The sequence below is a fragment of the Lactuca sativa genome, chromosome 6 (assembly GCF_002870075.4).
Source record: "Lactuca sativa cultivar Salinas chromosome 6, Lsat_Salinas_v11, whole genome shotgun sequence".
Lineage (NCBI taxonomy): Eukaryota > Viridiplantae > Streptophyta > Magnoliopsida > Asterales > Asteraceae > Lactuca > Lactuca sativa.
This window is the reverse complement of record NC_056628.2, coordinates 129,978,737-130,002,077: the sequence shown is the minus strand read 5'-3', so window position 1 is coordinate 130,002,077 and position 23,341 is coordinate 129,978,737. Positions and strand designations below refer to the sequence as shown.

Here is a 23,341-nt window from a genome sequence, read left to right as displayed (position 1 = left end):
TGTCAATTCCTAGGAGACCATTTGGTGTCGTGGCAATGCACAAAACAACAAACTATCTCAACCTCAACAGCTGATGCAGGATACGTTGCTGCCTCTACCTGTTGCTCTCAAGTAATCTGGATTCAACATTAACTTTTGGAATGGTTTGAATTTTCTAGACACCCCAATCTTTTGTGATAACGATGCTACAATCCAAATAGCTAAAAACCCTGTCCAACACTCCAAAACTAAGCACATGGACATCAAAGTTCATTTCAATAGAGATTTTTATGAGTGTTCGCTCATCCGTTTGGAACAGATTCACACTGATAATAATGTGGCAGATCTGTTCAACAAACCGTTCAACAAAGCTCGATTCGATGTGCTTGTGGATTTTTATTAAAATGATACGTTTTGAAGACTAATTTTTTTGTTTTAGGTTAGTTTAAATTTGTGCATTTATTTTCCTTTCTCTCATATGCAGAAATTTAAGGGGGGGGGGGGAATAAAAACAAAACAAAAAAAATCATAAATTACAAAAATCCAAAAATATGTTCTAAATTGTCTACAGGTAATTAGTTGGGAAGTGATATTAACCAGGTGATAACTGGCAATTTTAATTTAATAAGGTACTAACGCTGAACCGTGTAGCCTCTGTGTTCAATGCGATGGTAGGAAAGCAAGATTTCAATGGATCAGACTAGGCATAGATGGACTATGAAAGGAATTGACAAGTATTGACTTAGATAGATCCATTTGGTCCGACAATACGACACTCGGGTAGATTGATCAGTGAGATATACATCGGAATCAGCGGGCTACACTAAAGTAATCTGTATCTAGAACTGCGGCGTAACTTTTCCTCGATGTATGGATGCATGTCCTTAATTCTGGTACTGATAGGGCAACTGGAAATTCCGATAAAGTACATATGCAACTCTATTTCTACGTGTCTCCTTCTATATGCAATTCTTTTTCTTTGTTAGTCATATAATGTCTCCTTTACGTGATAAGATTTTATCCGACCTGGAACACAGCATATGAAACATTCTATTTCTCAATCCCTCTAATTCAGTCAGTCATATGTTAATCCCTCTACGTGATTGGAAGATATCCAACCTGGGAATAAGTGATATGCATTTCTAAATCTATCGTCTTCCTTAATAGATGTTTTCTCATCTAAAGTAAGGAGTACTTTGGATGTTTTTGATTGCCGGAGTATATCAGGAAGTGAGAAACACATTCTAGTACATCTAAAATTGAACATTTAATAGGTTGTCTTTAGATCTCGCTCCTAAATTTAGGTAGACAACAAATCCTTGGCCGTCGTCAGCTATATGGTCCCTTTAGGATTATTATTTAGGATCATAGTGTCAAAAGTCTTGTCACTTGTAGCATGTCCAAATTGGTCACAATCTTTCGTGTTTAAATGGACCACAATACCGACGATTGACTAGATCTATTCATGAATGTGGAGGTACATAAAAACAGATTAAGGTTGTCTTAAAACTTTGATCCCAAAATCATAAAAATAATATTAGCAATGGTGAAGAGAAATTCGGGTTATCTTATTTTATTTTATTTTTATTTTATAATTAAAAATTAAAAAAAACTGTTAGTTTGAATTTATTTTTTAGATTTAATTTTAATTTTAATTTTAATTTTATATTTAAGTTTTCGAAATGTTTTATTTTTTTATTAAACTTGGATGTTTTGGGTTTGGGCTTGAAGCTCTTGGGTTTGCACCTCAAGGGATATGGGCCGGAAATGGCCAGTGTATAAAAGGTAAGGTTTCCGGCTGAAAACCTGACTACCCTCACTTTTTCGTGTTCAGCCGCAAACCCCATCTCAATTTCTCTCACTGTTCTTCGATCTAATCTCTGATTCACCATCTATTTGTTGGTTTCTTCGGAAATTAACCTTTGATTCTTTTAGGTACAACAAATTCGGCCCTCACCACGTTGAAATTAACTTGAATCGATCGTGTTTTGAAGGATTTTGAAGCGAAAATGATTTTTCCATCGAACAATGTTCATGGTCGCAAACCATTTACAACAGTAAATACCTTTATCGCCGTAAAGCCGTTTATGGATGTCAACCTGTTTTTTTGTCATAAACTTGTTTTTTATCCAAATAAAATTGAATTAGGTCCTAATCAATTGATAAATGAGAAAAATTAAATTTTAATTGATTAAATCATTAGTTTTCTCACTTTGCTCGTTTGGTGCAGATCAAATGGCATATTTCAAATTTTTGGATAACCACAACATTCTTGCTTTCTTGTTTGATCCCTCAGTAGCACACCAAGAATTTAGGTCCATGATTCATGGACTGAAGAGATGTTGTCTTGGACATGGCTTCAGGTCAAATCCCATCATTTGTCAAGACTTAGGGAAGCAGTTTTGGAACAAAGCTTCTGTGAGTAAAGGAGAATATTAAGAAGACACGGTGGAATCCGTTATTCGTGGAAGAAAATTTGTAGTGTCTGAGCAAACTATTCGGGAAGTGCTACAAATCAATGACCAGCCTGGGTTTCAAACTGAGATTTCTATCGATCAAACTGAAGGGATTCTTGAAAGAATGGGTTATGAAGGAGTGTTTCCACCTACCGTGAAGATGCCTTGTCCTCCTTACTGGCGATTTCTTGTTCACTCATTCGTAATTTGCATCTCTGGCAGGAAATCTGGTGTTGATGAGATTTCCTTATTGAAAACTGGTGCTATTGCTGCTCTTGCCATGAGTCTTAGTTCAACTTTTCAAGGTACATTTTGAATAAGATGATGAGCAATTTAGAAGGAAAAAGGAAGGATAAATTTCTGATATTCCCAAGGTTTCTCCAGATGATATTTGACAGTAAATATCTGGAGTTAGAAAGAAGAGGTGAAACTTTTGACTTGAAGTCGTTGCGTGCTAATACTTTTGGCCTCATAAAACAAAATCGCAAGGGTACGAAATTTGTATTCTAAGGAAAGTACCCACTGGATAAGTTTTGCCAGTTTTTGGAGATCAATGAAGCATTTGAGTCAGAAAGCTCCTCAATCAAAGAAGATGATGAAGATGATGGTATTACCACTTCTGAGCATGAAGAAGACATTGTTCCTCTCGTTGTAATTGTTTCCGAGGAACACGTACCGATGACTAATGTGGAGGTTAATGATGATGATGAAGGTGAAGATGTGATGAATCTAGGGTATGATATGCTTGAATTTGATGATGATGAGGATGATGATGCAATTAATATGGATCAACATGGTGATATATATGGATTTTATGGTGATAACTTATTATTCGATTTCGAGTGGGGTGGTGATTTCAGGCCAAGTAATAAGGAACACAATTCATTCTTTGATGTTGTCCATTATTTTGTACGACCTACAATGGAGACTGAGGGAGTTAGTAATGTTCTCAAGGTGACACCTCTAACTACGGATCAGATGGCCTACACTTAAGGTAATCTGGATTCAACTAGAAGGATTCCTCCCCTTTCAGTTGCTACTCTAGCCACTTTGGCAGATGAAGGTGATCTTATTATGACACAAGCGTCCCAGCCTCCAATGAAGAGGAGAAGAGTTGATCCTAGGCCGGGAGTGCTGATTAGGGAACAAGCTTCGCCAACCCAACAATCTTTTGCAACTGCTACACCGTCCCAACATGCTCATGTTTTGAAAGAAGGACCAAGTGATGTTCGATCTTCGTATGAAGCTGAGAGATCTTATGTTCCTGGGGGTTCCTCTCCACCACAACCTATGCACGATGTTGCCTTCGAGAGGCTTGCCAAGCTCTTGGCTCAACAAGATTCTGACCCTTCACCCCGAGGTAAAGGGATATCTATAGGTGAAGGAAGTTCAGGGGGAGTGGACCCATCAATTTCTGAGCTCAAGGAGCAGATTGGTGTTCTGAATCAAAAAATCCTTGAAAATGATGTTTTGATTGAAAATCTCGATGTCAGAGTTTCTGAGCTTGAAGAGGAAAATACTAAAAAATCTAAACAGATATCCGACTTGCAACGAAACCTTGGTGCCTTGACTGTTGGGTACTTCGACCTGAAAAACAAGCTAATCAGTGAATTTGGCAACAAATTCAAGACACCGGCCCCTGAACCAAATGCAGAAGAACATTCTCATTGTGCTCCTTCCCAAGCTACTCAGGATCCTCTTGTTAATCATCCTCTAGTCAGAACCACGAGAGTTGTTGATTGATTTGAGAGTGAACCTGCTCAAGCTCATCCAAAAATTACTCGGAAGCAAGGTCCAAGACGAGTTTCTGCTCAATAAAAGGGAGTTTTGCTCGTCATGAAAAACTCGGACAAAAAATTTCGTGGAGATCAACCTCATCTGATTATGACCGAGCTCAGAAAGAAACGATTTAGAGAAAAGTATGGTAACCGGTCAAGAATTCTAATGTGAGGTTTTCATGACAGATTAAAATGTTGGTTGTTAAAGCACAACAGTGGAAACGTGGAGTATTACAGGCATAAGAATGAATTTTCTTCTTGGAAGAAGGTGGACCTCACTGAACTTCCCGATGATCCATTTTCAAACCCAGCTAATGATCCATGAAGAATGGATTTCAAACCTTTCTTGGAGAATCAAGTTAAGAGGAAATTTGATGGGATGAAAACTGTTGAATCCTTCGTCAAAGGAGCCAAAGGTGTTTTTGACCCTAAGACCAACAAGAGCTTCAAGAATGTAATGTGGCCTCCTACAAAACAGATGACACAGATTCCTATTGTTAAGCATTTTTCTGATGGATCATTGGACGATATGGAGTTTTGGGTCTATGATGAAGCTACAACCACTGCAGTCTTCAAATTTCCAACCGGCGCTTTTTGACTAATTGAATTAAAGGATCTTTTTCAATTTGGTAAACACGACATTCATAACCTAGCTCGACATCAGATTATGACCAAGAATGAAATTCTAGAGCCTGTGGCTAAAGAGTTCACAAGAATGGTCGCAGAGATTATTTGTAAAAAATGTAGCTAGGAGTAATGGGAAGGTCTGATGTGCTTATCATTGAGAAAGACTGAACTTATTCTATCTTCAAACCAAGGGGGAGATGGTAAGGTCATATTGTGTTGGTTTGGGCTAGGTATTCATGTGTAATGAGTCTTGTTACTCTTTTTATACGTGTTTATAGTGTTTACGGTTAGGTGAACTGAAAATAGGGGTTTTTGGTTCACATGGTGTTTGTAGTTGTAGTTGAGTCTGCACCCGTGAACTGTTTACGAATCATTATTGCTTCTACTCCTTCTTGTTCTCATTGATTATTGATTGTTCTTGTATTTGATCACTAGTTGGTACCAGTTTTGGGGACTTACAGACAATGTATGGCAAAGGGCAGCTTGATTTTAATCATAGAACAGTGGAGCGTGTGTTGTTAACCGGCACATTTATTAGGCAATTTTTAACATTGATTGTGCCAAGCTAATTTGCATGGTTCTTCACACCTTGTTTGTTATGCTCGACATCCCAGTCAAAACTTGAAGGGCACAATCGAGATTTAAACATGCCATTGAAAAGTTCAATGAATCTCAAAGGATCTCGGAATTTCAATCCAATTAAAACTTAATAATTGATTTCGTTTTTTATGGTGGAAATTGTTAAATCGTCATTTGCCTACCTTTAAATATTTTACAGTTAGATTACGGCATCCCTCTTTGCAATTGTAGAATATTATGTTGGGTCCTAGCCTTAGTATTTCATTTGGGTGTTATACTAAGGATACTCATCTAGTCTAAACTTTGTTCTTCTTCTTTTTCAGATGTATATCCCAAATAATGCTTCTAACCCAATCTCTTTAGGCACTTTTTTCCTCATGAACCTATGTGGGAGGGACATTTTTGATGGCTCGAACTTCAATGAATCGATTAAAAACATCTGAATGGCCATTCACTATGAGGACAAAGAATATGTCCTTGATAAAGAGCTTAGGGAGATTGATGTAACCATTGCTACTCCCGAACAATTCTTTGAACATACTACTCATGAGAGGGATGCGATAAAGGTGTCGTGTCCTATGAGGACTACTATCCTTTTGAAATGTATCAAGATTTGATGGAAAGTTACCATCAAAGTGTTCGGTAGGAGAGGTATGAAATCATTGCCTCCATGATTACAACCAAAATGAAGGATGGAGAGTCCATCACGGCCCACTTGCAAAAGATACATAGATATGTTTGACTGCTTGCTAAAATTAAATGTCAATTTTGATGAAGAGTTGGTTATAGACATAATTTTACACTCTTTACCTTCTTATCATGACCAGTTTCGTATGACCTATCATATGAACTAGGAGGAGGTCAGTCTTAGCAAGCTTCAAGGCCTTTTAGGAACTGCAGAAAGCAATTTGAAGGGAAAGTCGGTTATGTCTACTCCTACTAATACTACTTTTGCCTCTGTTTTGCCAATCGGACATGGGAAGGGAAAGAAGAGGAAGGCTCCCTACAAGAGCCGCAAGGGAAAGTCTTTTGATGGATCATCTTCAAGTGGGACCAAAGTTGTTTCTGCTAATCCCTCTTCCAATCCAGAGGATGCAGAGTGCTTCCACTATCATGAAAATGGGCACTAGAAACGAAGCTTCTCCAAGTACTTTTAAGACATAAAGGATGGCAAGATCAAGCCCTCCTTTGTAGGTATTTACTCTATTCAATCTAATAACTCATCACATGCTAATTCTTGGGTCCTTGATACAGGTTGTGTATTTTACATTTGTTCTAATGTGCAGGGACTAAAAATAAGTAGGGATGTGGAGCACAGGAAGATAAACTTAATCATGGGAAATAGGAAAGTGTCGCATGTGACCAAGATAAGAGCTTAATCTTTGTTGCTTAGAAATGGTTTAAATTTAGATTTGAATAATTGTTGTTACTCAGCCGATATGGCGAGAAATATTATTTCCTTTCACAGTTTGTATAAACAAGGTTTTACCTTTTCTTTTAATAATGAGATTGGTGGTAATAGTGCTTATTACAAGGGTTTATTTTACTTTGAAGCATTAACTTGTAATGGTATATATGAAACTATGATGGTTTTAAATAACCTAGGAAATAATGTGTTGAATATTGATTTGTCCAATGATTTGGATAAGGCATGCTTGTGGCATTGATGTGTTCAGTTCTGTTCTATGTCAGACGAATTGGAAATCAGGAAACAAATTGCAGGACAATAAGTATGACTATGTTACATGTATTTGTCCGCATAGATATCTTGAGAACAGAGGAATATATGATCCATTATCTGAAGGATGCGTCACTAACTAGGTTAGAGTTCGACCGTGGCTTTTGAAATCTTACGATTGCTAAGTCGGATCCTGAAGCCGCATTGGCAGCTATAGTTATTAGACTTATCCAAGTGGGAGACTGTTGGATTTGGTGTCTAAGCCCATAACTATAATCGGGATGTACTTGACCCGAATGTAGCATGGTCCTTGCCTTTACCAGTGCAATTTGATAGGATGGACTTTTTAGAATAAGGTTAGTTATGATTTATTAATATGTTACAAGTATAATATATTAATATGAGATCATATTATTTAATTAGTATTGATCAAGAATTAACTTGGAATAAATTTTGTGCTCAAAAGAGACTAATTAAATATATGGGGATTGATTGTGTAAATAAATGATTCTAATAGTGTGGGCTAATAATACATGGTTATTTAGGACGGGCTAAATCAATGAGATAATCCATGGAAGTTTTAACCCATGGAGCCTACGTAATATGAAAGGTCATTAGCGATTACAAGGTGTAACCCTAACACTTGCCACACCATAAATAAACCCCTAGAGCCAAAAATTGATTGCGAAAGCATCCTTGGAGAGTGTGTATTGAGTTTGTACTAAGTAACTTATTCTCTCAATCCTCCTCTTGCATATTGGCGTTTGTGAACCATTAGAGGCATCACACTTGAGGCGCTCAAGCTTTCAAAGGTCAAGAACTACAAGTCCTTCTAAGAGGTAAGTCATCTAACTAAATGTATTATTTATTTGACAATTCGTATGCTAGTTAGGATATATGCTTTACAAAATTGAAAATATGCATGTTTAATTAGAGAGAACATAGATCCAAAGCATTTAGGGATGCATGTGTACCATAGGAGTGTAATAGTGCTCAAAACCTAACATACTCATGTTAAAAGCTTTTTTACGAAAGATGAGGACTTGCATATTGGTGGAAAATCTTTTATGGTGACAAATGGTGTGTCTCAGATGTGAGGGTATGCCACTGACACTAGATGTGAGAACGATAGCTATTTTGCTGTAAAGTCGATGTATGCGCTGATCAATGAATGTGATCAAATGATCAACAAGGTAAACTCCATTCTCGAATATCTTAATATTCATGTGCGTAGATATGAAACTGAACTAAATGATTTAAAATTCACATTTTCTGGTATAAGTAACTGTTTGAAACAAACTCGATTGACAAATTCTGACTTAACCGATCAAATTAGCAGGTTTTCGTCAAAGATCGAGGAGCAATTGGATAGAAAAGTTGGAGTTGGATATTTCTAAGTCTAGGGATGAACTTATTGATTTGCAAACAGACAATTTAATGTTTTTGAAACAATGTAATATTTTATGTTTAATTGCAAAAAGGCTTTATTTTAATATTACTCAATTCATCTTGATTGTGAGATTGGTAAGAAAGTTCATAAAATGATTTTACCATCGTCTCATCTGATAAAGTTTCGGATGCCTATAGGGTAGGAATGGACAAAATTGAAACTTAAATTAAGTCCAAGGAACATAAGAACATGTTAAAGCAGCTTTTAAATGAAAATGATGAACTGAAAATCAAAACTGACACTGTACAGAAATTTGACTCATTGAATTCAAACTTGAGTTCCGATAATGAACTTAATTTTGAAAAAACATTTGCATTCGATGATAACACTTATATGAGTGAAATCTCTATAGAAGATGAGATTGATTGTTCAGCGTTTGTTAAAAACAAACCTAAACCCTCGAAAGTATTAATTTCTTAAAATTCAGTAGAGTTCGCACGTCTTTTAGTAAATAAACCAAAATCTTTGAAAGAAAAGGTTGTTATTTTTCAAAAGGTTTAAGCTGTTCCAAATCATGTTTTTGCAACCATGGGACTTGATAAAAATAGAACTGCTGAATTAACGTCCCTTGTTAATGAAGATAACAAAGATGGATGTGACGAATATTTTTGGTCAGCTCCAATCGACAATACAGATGAAACCGTGGGTCTATCAGAAAGAAATTCATGGAGAGTGAAAGGAAGATACATAGTTGAACCTCTCAACAATCCATCAGGCTACAAAAAGGGATCTCCAAGTGCAACCAAGGATGTTTGATGCAAAACCGCATCGGTGGAGAATGAAACCCATGTAAGAAAACCGAAACCAAGGGTAAACATCCACAAGTCGTCTGAACAATTTGTAGCCAAGAAGCGTCAGAGGGATGTGAGATATAAAAAAAATCTCAATGAAATAAAGCAATTCTGGCAATCAAGAAATCCCAATTATGTTCATAAAGAAAAATCCACTCGTTTCAATCCAAATGCGAAAACCTCTCAAACTGCGAAACCTAAACTTTTTTCACAAAGTCAGTCTCAAACTCCAAAGGATTCAAAACCTAAGTTTCAAAATCAAACGAAGCCTATGAAAAAATCAAAGATAAATAAGAATGTTTCAGACTCAGCCAATGCATCGAAATATGTTAAAGGCAAAGGAAAGATAGTTTCGGAGCCCAATGATCGTATCAAGAAGTCCGAAACTAAGTCTAAGAGAGAAGACAAACAATTCGTTAAAAAAAATCAACAAAAGAAATAATCCTCAAAGGATACAAATCAAAAAGACAAAAGAATAACTATTTTTCAAATTACTAGGAAAGATAGTACAAAATTAATAAAACGACCGTATTTGCTTGATCCATCTATTGCTTTTCTTACTTCAATGAAAACCTCATAAGGACCAAAACAACTTTGGGTTCCTAAATATTCTTGATTTTCGCAGATGATACATGACAAGAAGTTTGATTTAGAATGGTATATAGATAGTGGCTGCTCACGTCACATGACGGGTAGGAAGGAGGAACTGTGAGAGTACAGGGCATTGAAGGATATGTTGGTGATTTGTTATCATCAATGTTATTTAAGTGTAATGGGATTACTTTGTTGACTAAAAATTATCTTGATAAATATTAAACAAGTAAGGAAGGTGTGTAGTACACACTTGTTTAAGTTTGATCAAGTATCAAAGTATACTGTCATTTAGGTGCGAAGTCCCTGAGCAAACGGGGGTCCGGGGGCAATGCGCCTGGGAGCGGGTACTAAGGGGCGGCAGCCCCAGTATTAAAAATGCATCAGAAAATCCAAATTTTGAATATTTGACCCGTTTTTTGCTTTGCCTTAATCCTTATACAAACCCCAGATTTATAACAGCTTTGACTGTTGAGGAAAAATGTTATATGATAGTTTTTCAGACAAGGAAGGTTTATAACCAAGTTTAGACATGTTTCTGGTACTCACGAAATTAGACAAAGTTATTCTCTCTTTCTTTCTCTATGAGTCTTATCCAATTTAGGATTTGAGAGTACCACCCAAATGCTTCAATTTGAAAGTGATTATCACGATTCTACGATTTCTAAGTGCCACTAAACCATATTTCTAACAAAAATCAAAGTGTTTTGTAATCATGGCAAGTGGTGATTCTATGAAGGAAATGACAAGTAAGTTTGAAAACTGAATAAGTTTGAAGGGCAAGATTTTCGTAGATGGCAGAAGAAGATGAAGTTTCTCCTTACCACTCTGAAAGTGGTGTGTGTTCTGAGTACACCCATGCCAGTCTTACTAGAATCTGTTGAAGATGAACTTTTAGAGGCAACAAGAAGATGTCAAAGTGATAAAATGAGGATTATATACGTCGTGGTCATATTCTCAATGGTATGTCTGACTCTCTTTTTCATATCTATCAAAATTCCGAATATGCAAAAGAAGTTCTGGATTCTCTTGAATCCAAGTACATGGCTGAAGATGCTTCTAGTAAGAAATTTCTTGTTAGTAACTTTATGGGTTACAAGATGATTGACTCCAGGCTTGTTATGGAACAATTCCATGAAAGTTAAGTATTTTGGGACAGTTTGCTCAACATAATCTGAAAATGAATGAAGCCATTTCTGTGGTTGTGATAATTGACAAATTGCCCCCTTCCTGGAAGGATTTTAAATACAATCTAAAACATAACAAAGAGGAATTGACTTTGACTCAACTTGGAATCCATTTAAGGATTGAAGATTCCATAAGGACTCAAGAACTTGATAATAATCCTAAAGGCAAGAACCAAGTTGGTTCCACTTCTGTGAACTTGGTGGAAGGAGAAAGTTCAAAGAATCATAAGAAGTCTAATGGAAAAAGGAAGTTTAAAGGAAAGGATGACAAGTCTTCCAACAAGAAGGCTAAGTTAGTTTGTTGGAATTGTAACAAACCGGGTCACTTCATGAAAGATTTCCGTCTTCGCAAAGTGAATAAGGATGGTGTTGGACCAAGTGGGTCCAAGGATCCAGAAAAGCAACAAGGTCAGATTTTTGTTTCATTGCAGAATTCTAAATATATTATGAATTATATTTCTGTGATTTCTGAAGAATTTTATGTGCAAGATGATAAAGTTGCATGGTGTGTTGATTCTGGAGCAACAAGTCATGTTTGCAAGGATCTATATTGGCTCAAGGATTTTCAACCAATTGAAGATGGATATGTTGTGAAGATGGATATGTTGTGAAGATGGGAAATGTTGCAACTAAGCCAATCAAGGGCATAGGATCTGTTTTACTTACTTTTACTTTTGGGAAATGTTTGTGTTTGAACAATGTTTTATATGTTCTAGGGATTCGTAAGAATCTTGTGTCTGAAATTATATTAAATAATTGTGGTTACAAATAGGTGTTAGAAAGTGACAAGTATATCTTGCCAAGACATGGTTCTTTTTTAGGATTTGGCTATATATGTAATGGAATGATTAGGCTTAGTATTGATTATACTTCTAGTGATAATTCTGTTAGCATGGCTTCTAGTAGTACTAGCAATAATTTTCTTAAATTTGAATTATGGCATGCTAGACTAGGACACATTCATTACAAGAGATTAAAAAACATGTCTAAAATGAGTTTAATTCCTTCTTTTGATATGCAAAATAATGAAAAATGTAAAACATGCATGCTAACTGAAATCACTAGGCAACCTTTCAAAGATGTTGTTAGGGAAAGCAAGGTGTTGGATCTTATACATAGTGATTTATGTGATTTCCATGCAACACCTTCCCTTGGAAACAAGAAGTATGTTATTACTTTTATTGATGATGCATCTAGATATTGTTATATCTATTTGCTACATTCTAAGGATGAAGCACTTGATAAATTTAAAATTTATAAACAACAATTTAAGCTTCATAAAAATGAATTAATAAAAGTATTACGTACTGATAGAGGTGGTGAGTATTATGATCCAATTTATTTTGAATCAACTGGAATAATACATCAAACCACAACTCTATATACACCATAACAAAATGGTGTAGCTGAAAGGAACAATAGGACTTTGAAATACATGGTTAATTACATGTTGTCATATTCTAGTTTATGTGAAGGGTTTTGGGGTGAGGCAATGTTAACCACATGTTACATCTTGAATAGAACTCCAAGTAAAAGGAGTAAGAATACTCCATATGACCTTTGGTGTAAAAAGGTACCAAATTTGAGTTATCTCAAAGTTTGGGGTTGTAGAGTCGATGTAAGGCTCACTGAACCCAAAAGGAAAACATTGGGTGAGAGAGGTATAGATTGTATCTTGATTGGAGATTTTGAGCATTCCAAAGCATATAGATTCTATGTTTTAGAATCTAATGACTATGTGTCTGTAAACACAGTGATAGAGTCAAGAGATGCTATGTTTGATGTAGAAATATTTACATCTATACCTATACTAAGGGACATGATTCATCAATCATCCAGCAAGAGTACTACTCAAGATGAAGATGTTTCTGGTGGTGCAAGTTTCGTACCTGAACCTAGGAAAAGAACCAAATCTAGAAAAGCTAAGTCTTTTGGATATGATTTTCAACTATATTTAGTTGAAGGAACAAGGAATGAGACTATTTCTCAACATCAATATTATTTTAATATTTAAGAGGATCCAAAGACTTTCAGTGAAGCTATGGCTTCTAGGGATGTTCATTTCTGGAAAGAGGCAATTCATGATGAAATTGATTCTATCATGCATAACAATACTTGGATATTGGCCGATTTACCTCCTGGTTGCAAGGCATTAGGATGTAAATGGATCCTCAAAAGAAAAATTAAGGTGGATGGCACAATTGATAAGTATAATGCCAGATTGGTTATCCAAGGATTTAGACAAAAGGAAGGCATTGATTTCTTTGAAACTAATGCTCCTGATGCCATAATTTCTACTATTAGATTATTATTAGCTCTTGCAGCTATACATAATCTTGTTATTCACCAAATGGATGTGAAAACTGGCTTCTTGAATGGTGACTTGGATGAGGAAATATACATGAAACAACCTGAAGGGTTTGTGATGCCTGGAAATGAACACAAAGTGTGCAAGTTGAAGAAATCATTATATGGTTTGAAACAAGCACCAAAACAATAGCATCAAAAGTTTGATGATGTTGTCTTTTCTAATGGTTTTTCATTAAACCAAGCTGACAAGTGTGTATATAGCAAATTTGATAGTTCTAGTAAAGGAGTCATGATTTGCTTATATGTAGATGATATGTTGATTTTTGGTACTGATTTAGAAGAAGTTGATAAAACCAAGAAAATTCTTATCATCTAGTTTTGATATGAAAGACATGGGGGAGGCTGAGGTAATTCTTGGTATATGAATTAGAAAAGGAAACAATGGGATTTCAATTTCTCAATCTCATTATATTGAGAAGATATTGAAAAAGTTTAACTTTGAGAATTGTTCTCCTGTTAGCACTTCTATAGATCCTACTCTTAAGCTTCTACCTAATAAAGGGTCTCTAATGTCTCAAATAGAATACTCAAGGGTTATTGGTTGTATAATGTATGTCATGACTAGTACTAGGCCTGATATAGCATATGTTGTGGGAAAGCTTAGTAGATATACTAGTAATCCTAGTTCAGATCATTGGCAAGCTGTGAGTAGAGTATTTAAGTACTTAAAAGGGACCATGAATTATGGTTTAACTTATAGTGGATATCCTTCTGTTTTAGAATGTTATTCAGATGCCAGCTGGATTAACAACTTAGAGGATCACTCCTCTACTAGTGGCACAACTAGAAAAACAGCTTTTTACGACGCTCATTGTGTGTCGTAAAGGGCTCAGACGACGCGCAAATGCGCGTCAAGGAAGACCCTGTCATAAAGATAGACGATGCGCGTCGTCTATAGACGACACGCATTTACAACGCTCATTTACGACGCGCGTTTACGACATGCAATGCGTATCAAGAAAGGCACTGTCATAAAGGAAGACGACTCGCATTCGCGTGTCGTAACCTTACGACGCGCGTGTTAATGACACGCAATGCGTATCAAGAAAGCCCCTCTCAAGAATGGCCATGTCATAAATGAAGATGACACACATTTTTGCGCATCATAATTTTAAATGTTTAAAAAAATATTATTTATAGATTTACTAATTTTCAAATGAAATTTGTATTTAATGTCTCATAATAGAAAATAAAATATCATATACAAAATATACAATTCATTGCATAAAATTTAATGTCATACAAATAATCATATATAAAAAATACAATCCATTGCATAAAATACAATCCCTAACTATCTAACCTCTTATTACGTTGTTATTAAGGGACACCTTGTTTCAGATATCATGTAAAAAACAAATCCTCCATGTCAAAAAATTGGTTGTTGTCCATCGAGTGTAGATGACAAATAATGACTTGAACATTAGGTGAAACCAAAAAACTTTTATTAATCACATAATCAAAAAGTTGAAACCAAAAAGCTTTTAATTACACAAGAAACAACACATCATCATGAGAAACTACCAACCTGCCCTTAATGGAGGAAGTAGTTTTCTCCAGCCAACTTTGTTGGTGTGGACTGATAAAAGTTATAGCATGTCCTAGCAAGCTGCAAATAATACATATCAAAATTATTAGCAACTAAAAAAGCAACAAAAATAACAGACCTCTTTAGCTAGATTCAGCAACTTCCATTGATGTCTCCTACATGTCTCTGTTTTAATAACTCATTAGTTTGTTTTATATATACAACTACAGTTGTAATTGTATCTAGAATTAAAATTACCAACTCACTTATAAGGCTTCACAGTTGCATCTTTGTTTCCTTGTATCCACACTTTAAGTAAATACTCATAGAAACTGCACAAAGTTACATTTTTACAAAACTTAATATACTAAAGATCATAACACCCTGATTTCATGCAGCAAATAAGTTATATAAAGATCATTAAGAATATTTGAGAATCATCTGCAAGAAAACATAAGTAGACAAAATCTGGGTATTAATTAAATAAATATCCCGTTTAGTTAACCTAGATAATAATCACCCAATCACACTTTCAATGTGCATAGTTAGTCTTGAAGAATAGTTGTTGCACCTCTATACATATGTAAATTATAATATATATATATATATATATATATATATATATATATATATATATATATATATATATATATATATATAAGTTAGGATTTAGATGATAATACCAAAATCTGGATTTGGACGTAGACTTACTGTTGATCCACAGTCACCATCTCCCACTTTGCTGGCCCACTCATTTAAACTGTCCTTGAGATGAATAATTGTTGAGACTGCTGCTTCTATAGCCACCTCCTGTGCACGACCTTTCTCATTCAGCTACTCTAGTCAACTCAATACCTGACATGACATGCATTTCTATGGGAATTAAAATATAACATACCAAGAAAATAAAAACCAACAGTTTTGGTTATCGAGAAGAATCAGATCAGAAACGCACAAAAGTTATAATTTGAATTAGACCGAGATAATTTGATAATCTATAGTTATTATAATTTTTTTAAATGGCATTTTCCTCTCAAAAACAACAACAACAACCTCATCATTTTTTATAATCGAGTCTGACATCATTTTTTAAATGGCATTTTCTTCTCAGCAACAAGAACAACCTTATCAGTAAAAAAAAGTTGGAATCCAAACATCTATCAATAAGTCGAGTTTGACATGATTTCAACTAAAAATGAACTCCAACCAACTGATAACTAAACAAAAGTTACAATTCTAAAAGCTATGGATAATAAAAAAGAAAGAACATCTAGAAATGAAAAAGCAAATTCCACTACTGGGGGTTTCATGAAACTGTAAAACTGAAGATCTTTTTGAAGATAAGCATACGAGAAAGGCCATAAAGACATGTGCTTTGGATAAGAATATAGAAGCTTATAGTCATCGAGATCTAACAAAAATAGGCGAAGAGGTCTTACCATGAGTATGGGACAAAAAATTTGTAAGTTTTTTTCCTCTTGAAAGAAGATGGAAGTCTGAAATTTGATGTTCTAACAAAAATAGGTGCCCAACTACAATCTTCACTTTCTTTCATTGGCACTGCATCTAAAAAATAAAACCATAAACTTCAAATCTCATGTTTACCCTTTTGGTTGCTATTTATAGGAAGAAAATAAAAAGTAATTGATAATTGATAATTGATACCTTCATCCGGGTGGAACAAACTCCTTTGTGGACACGTCCTGATAGTGTTTTCTCATACACTAATGAACAAGTAACATGAATCCTTTCTGGTGCCATTCTGTAAGATTAATAACATATAAATATTATTACATTCTTGAATTATTATTTTAATAAATAAAATCAAGATTATGGAAATAAACTTACTTAGGGGAGGAAGAAATTGAGTAGTATCTGGGTTGTAAGCGAGGGGCAACAGATGCAAAGAAAACACCAAGTGGAGGTTTAGCTGAAGGGAAAGCCTCCATGACTTCAAGAAGGCTTCTTTGGCTTGACACTATCCATTGAGCATATTCATCCTAAACAATATTTATCCAACAAATAAATAAATATATAACATCACTTTTCATATTAAGAAAAAGAAATCCCAAACGTTTGGGGGAAAGTTGTTGTTGATATGTTGGCTACTTCCGAGCCCTGTTAACATGAATAAGAAAAATATGAGAAGTTGACCAAAAATGGATGTTGTTAATTTAAGAGAAAAACAAGTGATGCTAATCAGTTTGTCTTTATCCTAAAGATGTCCACAAAAAATAAACTTTTAACTATCCAAGTTAATATACAACTCAAAGTGAAAAAGACACATCCTTATATAATTACAAATAAGTTAAAATAAAAAGAAACATTCTACCTTGATTGGATATCTGCTGAATTTATGTGTAGATATCCACTCTTCTATAAGTTTGTAAGTATCTGGAAGCACTGCAAATATGAAAAACGAACCCATTGGCATAAATTGAACCTGGAACCCCACATCTCCAAGCAACTTGATGTGGTAGCTATCTAGGAACAGGAGGTTGCAAAGATGTAGGAGAAACTGATACATTCTTTGGCACTTCAAAGGAAACCACCTGATAAGAACCAAAAGAAGATATCACCAATTTGAAATGTATCAATAATGGCACATCTTTATGATACAAGAAAAGTTTAGAATCAAATTTTGATTCTTTTTATGCTCATAAAAAGGTATAGCTACAGGAAAAGTTTTTACGCTCATAAAAAAGTATAGCTACAGGAAAAGTTTAGAGTCCAATTTTGATTCAAGAATCATAAGCATTCAAGAAAGGCTTATAAGAGGCTTACTTACATTGCTAAGATTCAAGAAATTATACATTGGAAGAATGATACCTGTATTATTGTTTACATCCAGAACAGCAGGAGAAAGAGTAGTCATAACATCACTAAGCACTCTTATTCCCTTCTGATGATCTGAGCTTGCATTGAGATTACTGTGGAGAAGGAAATGATGAAAAATAGAAACAACAGCAATTATTATTATTATTGTTATTTAAAATGCTAATACCTCAAAAATAGTACCTCATATAGTTTAACAATATTAAAATAACCTCTAGTTTTTGGTCGTTGTGTGTGAGTATGTCAAGTAATGGTAAAATGGTAAAAAACATTTTCAAATGATTCAGGTTCAGCTTCGCCAATGTATGAAGGGGTTGTAATATCAATCAGGGGCATTTTAGTCTTTTAAACAGATTAGGGAAAAAGTAAAGTTGAATAAATTCAAAACATGGAAGGAATGGTGAAAAGTTTAACTAGTATGTGTAATTTTAAAGGAATGGTGAAAAGTTTAACAGCAGAACAGGGGAACCTGCTTTCTGGTAACACCAATGGTTCCTAACTGACTGTATACTTTCTCACAATCAAGAATATATCATAAGAAAGTAAAACACAAGTTGAAAGAGGAATTGACAGTGGTCCTTGTGTGTTTGTTTATTGATGATTGAGGATGATAAGATGACCAATTTCTCATAGAGCAGCAATCTCTACAACCTTTTGGTGACTAGTTAGTTGAACTTTCCCTATATGAGTTGTTGCAGGAGGAACCTGATTTACAGAACCAGACATTGATCCATATCAAGACCACGTCCAACAATCAGTTTTGAAGTTTTAAAGACATTTCTTTAACCCTAAATTCAAATAATTTAGCATCTTTTGAAACTGGAGCACGCATAGTTTTTTAATGAAACCCAATCATAGTTCCAATTGTCTTGCTCACATTACCCCTGTTTTAAAAAAATCAATAAAAGAATATAGTCTTTCCATTTTGAACTCAGATAAACTAAAAAAAGAAACAAATATTACCATGTTTTGCATTGTTTTGACAAAATTGACAGAATTGGTGTCCCTAGTAGACAATTATATATCAATCACAAATGCCTCAACATATAGCATACAACAAGATCTTATATACCTATTAATAAAATATAAATATTGGTTCACACATTTTATCAAACATATATCATGCATCACGAGCTCCAAAAGCTTAAAAGTTTTTCAACAATATAATTTTTCTAATTTCACATCAATCATCTGTTATAGCACTACCAACAAACTTTTTTATGATTATCAACATGGATTTATAAAACGGAATATGTAATTGGACTTACTAGCAGGTTGCAATCGATCATTCCTTACGAACATGTTTTCTTTGTTATTTAATACAAATTGCAGCTACAAATCAAGAAAATAAGAGCAACAAATATCGTAGGTTTCTCTCCCTCCTTGAAATTGAGCACAAGTCTAAAACAAAAGAAATATGATGAAATTGAACACAGGGCCTAAATTCTTTGAGAAATTTTCAGAATTTAATGAAGAACCATACATGTTCAACAGAATAATCATAAATCAAAACCTATATATTATCAAAAAAATCGGACCTAATGAGAAGAGGAAAAAGGAAGAAGCCTACCTGATGAAAAGGGGAAAGAGACTTCAAAAAATCGGAACAGATGAGAAGAGGATCGTCGACAATTGCTTGTTGTGGGAGAAGACAATCAGCACTGAAGTAGGAGAAGAAACGATGGAGTCGCTGATTTCTTCCTTCGGTGGGGCAAGGGTAAAATTGGAAACCCTTTTCCCTTTCTTCCTCCTTTCTCAGTCAGTCAATTTTTTCCATCTTACCCGATCAGATTAAGCTTTCCGAGTCAGATACACAAATTTAGTTCATCAAACTTCTTTATCTAACTGAGTCAGCAAAAAAAGTCTTCGATGTCTGAGATTCGATTCCTTGAACCAAGAAATCCCTAAATCTTTATGAGATAGGAGCGATGACACTTGGATCGATTTTGTTGAGAAGCATCGAGCATAACACTAAATCTTTTGTGAGTCGCAGTCGCATGCCAGGAGAGGTGAATGTAATGTTGCAGTGGTCTGTTAGAGATAAACAGAAAGGAGGGACATGGATGGAGGAAAAGGGTGGCCTGGTGGTTCTAGGGTTTTTATACAAATGGTGGTGTTAGTAACCAATGATGGTGGTGCGAAAGAGGGCTGGTGATCTTGTGATATGCCGTGTCGGTGGTATAATGGGGCTTTATTGGAGGCGGTGGTGAACCAGAGAGAAGATGAAGGGTGGTGGGTGGTTGTCGAGCAATAGGTGGCAGAGAGAGAGAGAGAGAGTAAATCAGGAGAAGTTAAGCATAAAATAAAATAAAACCCTAAGATACAAGGAAGATGGTCATGGCCTGCCAAAGGGAAAGTGCACAGGTCTTCTTTCAAAAGAGACAAGGTTTTTCATTTTAGGGTTTGCAGAGAGAATAGAGGGAGGGAATGGAAGGAGATCAAGAGGATATAGTGGAGAAGCGGGCACTTAAAAATTTTAGAATTTTAGAGATTTCATTTTCCCCACTTAAAAACGCGCTTCTAACTAAAAAATTATAAAGCGACATTTCTGGATGACACACAAATTTAACATAAGCGCCCTCCGTGTTTGTAATTTTTTTTGTTGGACGTTAAGTTTAGGGCACGCACAAATGCGTGTCTTCTATTCTTCAAATCATGCAAAACTAACATTATTTTTTAGGGCACGCACAAATCTGCGTCCTCTATCAGCGCGCGTCATTGCTTGAGCGTCATTAAAGGGTTGTTTTCTAGTAGTGTGGTTGGGTGTTTCTTCTTGGAGGAGGTGCCATTTCTTGGGCATCAAACAAACATACTTGTATTAGTAACTCAACCATGGATTCTAATGTTTTTTTCTTTGTCTACTGCCGGTAAAGAAGCTGAGTAGCTAAAGAATTTGATTTATGAAATTCCATTACGGCCTAAACCGATATCTACCGTTTCTGTCAGATGTGATAGTGCTGCAACCTTGGCTAAGGCTTATAGTCAAGTGTACAATGGAAATTCTAGACATTTAGGTGTTAGACATAGCATGATTCATGAGTTCATCATGACTGGTGTGATATCTGTGCAGTTTGTAAGAACTCAATTGAATTTAGCCGATCATCTAACCAAAGGGTTAGCAAGAAATCTTGTGCACAAGGCGGCTGTAGGGATGGGTTTAAAGTCCACTTAAATCTTTTATATTGAGATACCCAATTCCCATCTAATGCAATATTAGATGTTGAATTCAATGTGGAAATCTTGATATTTGAAGATTGGAACACATTTTATTATCATCCCAAGGTATGTGTTCAGTACTGCAAGTTAAGGAGGTTGAAATTTTATTTCTTAATAGTTCTTTGAAAAATTGCATTTGCCAGTGCAAGAACAAAAGAACTACCTATATAAGCAAGAACAAAAGAACTACCTATACAAGCTAATAAAATATAGTGTCAAGTTATAACTCTGAGAATGCAAACTATTGTGTATATTATCTTCATGTATTCACTTAGAATAGAAAGGGTTCAATCCTTAGTGACACCCTAATATTCGAATATTTGGAATGAATAATATACTAATGTGAAATTCAATCGTCACGATATTTCATTTATGCATCAGTTTTGTTGGTGTTATGTTTCATTTTAAGTTAATCAAGATTACACTTAAATGGAGGAGGTTTGTTGGTGATTTGTTATCATCTATGTTATTTAAGTGTAATGGGATTACTTTGTTAACTAAAAATGATCTTGATAAATATTAAACAAGTAAGGAAGGTGTGGAGTACACACTTGTTTAAGTTTGATCAAGTATCAAAGTATACTGTCATTTAGGGGCGAAGCCCCTAAACGAACAGGGGTCCGGGGGAAGCACCCCTGGGAGCGGGGTCCAAGGGGAGGTAGCCCCTGGCGAGGTCCAAGGGGCAGAGCCCCTGTCTGGGGTCGAGCTTATACAAAACCCGTTTTTGACCTGTTTTTTACTTTACATTAATCCTAATACAAAACCCAGATTTATAACAATTTTGACTATTGAGGAAAAGTGTTATATGACAGTTTTGACAGTTTTTCAGACAAGGAATGTTTATAACCAATTTTAGTCATTTTTCTGGTAGTCACGAAATTACACCATCTTATTCTCTCTTTCTTTCTCTCTGAGTCTTATCCAATTGGGGATTTAGGAATACCACCCAAATACTTCGATTTGAAAGTGATTATCACGATTCTTAAATTTCTAAGTGCCACTAAACCATATTTCTAACAGGATGGAGGATAAGTAAGGTTTGGAAACAACTCTCTTGGAGTATTAGATGTTATGGGATAATCACAAACGGCAAATCTCGATTTGCAATGTGGCATATGCGGAAGGCTTGCAACACAATTTAATTAGTTTTTCGTAGATTGTAGTAGGAACAGGACTGAAAGTTTTGTTTGATGATGAAGGATCTGCGATAATTGAGAAGAAAACGAAGAACATTCTCATAAGATAAAAACGAAAAGGGGAGATGTTTCTTCTTGATTTAAAACCCATTATACGAAAACTGGCCATCTGTCTACTTGCGAAAGCTTCATCGGACAATAGTTGGCTATGGTATCATATACTTTTGCACTTGAACTTCAAAGATATCAACAGGCTACATCTTCGTGATCATGCGAGGTTTACCCCACTTAAAGTATGAAAAATTACATCCTTGTGTGGCCGGTAAGATGGGAAAACTGAGCAGGAAGAGTCATCCCACAATCGTTAATATGAAAGTTATTGAACCACTTGAACTTTTTCATATCGATCTTTATGGTCCTTCTGCAAACGAAAGCGTGGGTGGTAATAAATTTATTCTTGTTATAGTGGATGATTTTTCTAGATTCACTTGGGTTTACTTTCTTAGACAGAAATATGAAGCGACTTCCAAGCTCAAAGACTTCATAAGGAAGATAGAGCTTCAACTGCAAAAGCTGGTTCGCAACGCTCGCATCGACAATGGGTTGGAATTCAAAAACCAGGCGTTTGACGAATTTCTAACTACAAAAGGAGTTTCGTATAACTTTTCAGATCCTTATACTCTACAACGGAACAGATTTGTTGAAAGGAAAAATCGGTCATCACGTGAAGCTACGAGGACCATGCTCTCATTTGCGAATATGCCACTCTACATATGGGCTGATGCAATTACAACTGCTTGTTTCACACAACATCGCTCTATTCTCAACATGCGATTCTTAGTCACTCCTTATGAAATCTTGAACAAATGCAAATCCGACATTAAGTTTTTACACGTTTTTTGCTCTCGTTGCTTCATTTCAATTCTAAAGAGCAGAGAACCAAATTCGATGTGAAGCTTGATGAGGGTATTTCTTGGGATATTCGCTGACATCCAAGGCATATAGGGTTCTCAACAAGAAATCCAGAAGGATTAAAGAAACCTGTTATGTTATGTTCGAGGATAATTATCTAAAGAGGTATCAACACACTGTGAATCAGTCAGAGGAGATCTTCCCACAAGCGAACCAGTCAACCTCTCC

General features: G+C 35.3%; 1 protein-coding gene across 1 annotated transcript; it reads right to left on the bottom strand.

Annotated features, from left to right (window-relative positions):
* Window positions 1-16,615: 16,615 nt before the first annotated feature.
* On the bottom strand, window positions 16,616-17,583 carry LOC128126870 (NADPH--cytochrome P450 reductase 1-like). The gene is made up of 4 exons (XM_052765021.1): window positions 17,458-17,583; window positions 16,863-17,014; window positions 16,680-16,776; window positions 16,616-16,630 (listed from the first exon to the last, which is right to left on the bottom strand). The coding sequence occupies exons 1-4, from the start codon at window positions 17,539-17,541 to the stop codon at window positions 16,616-16,618; spliced, it is 348 nt and encodes a 115-aa protein (XP_052620981.1). The 5' UTR covers window positions 17,542-17,583.
* Window positions 17,584-23,341: the final 5,758 nt, after the last annotated feature.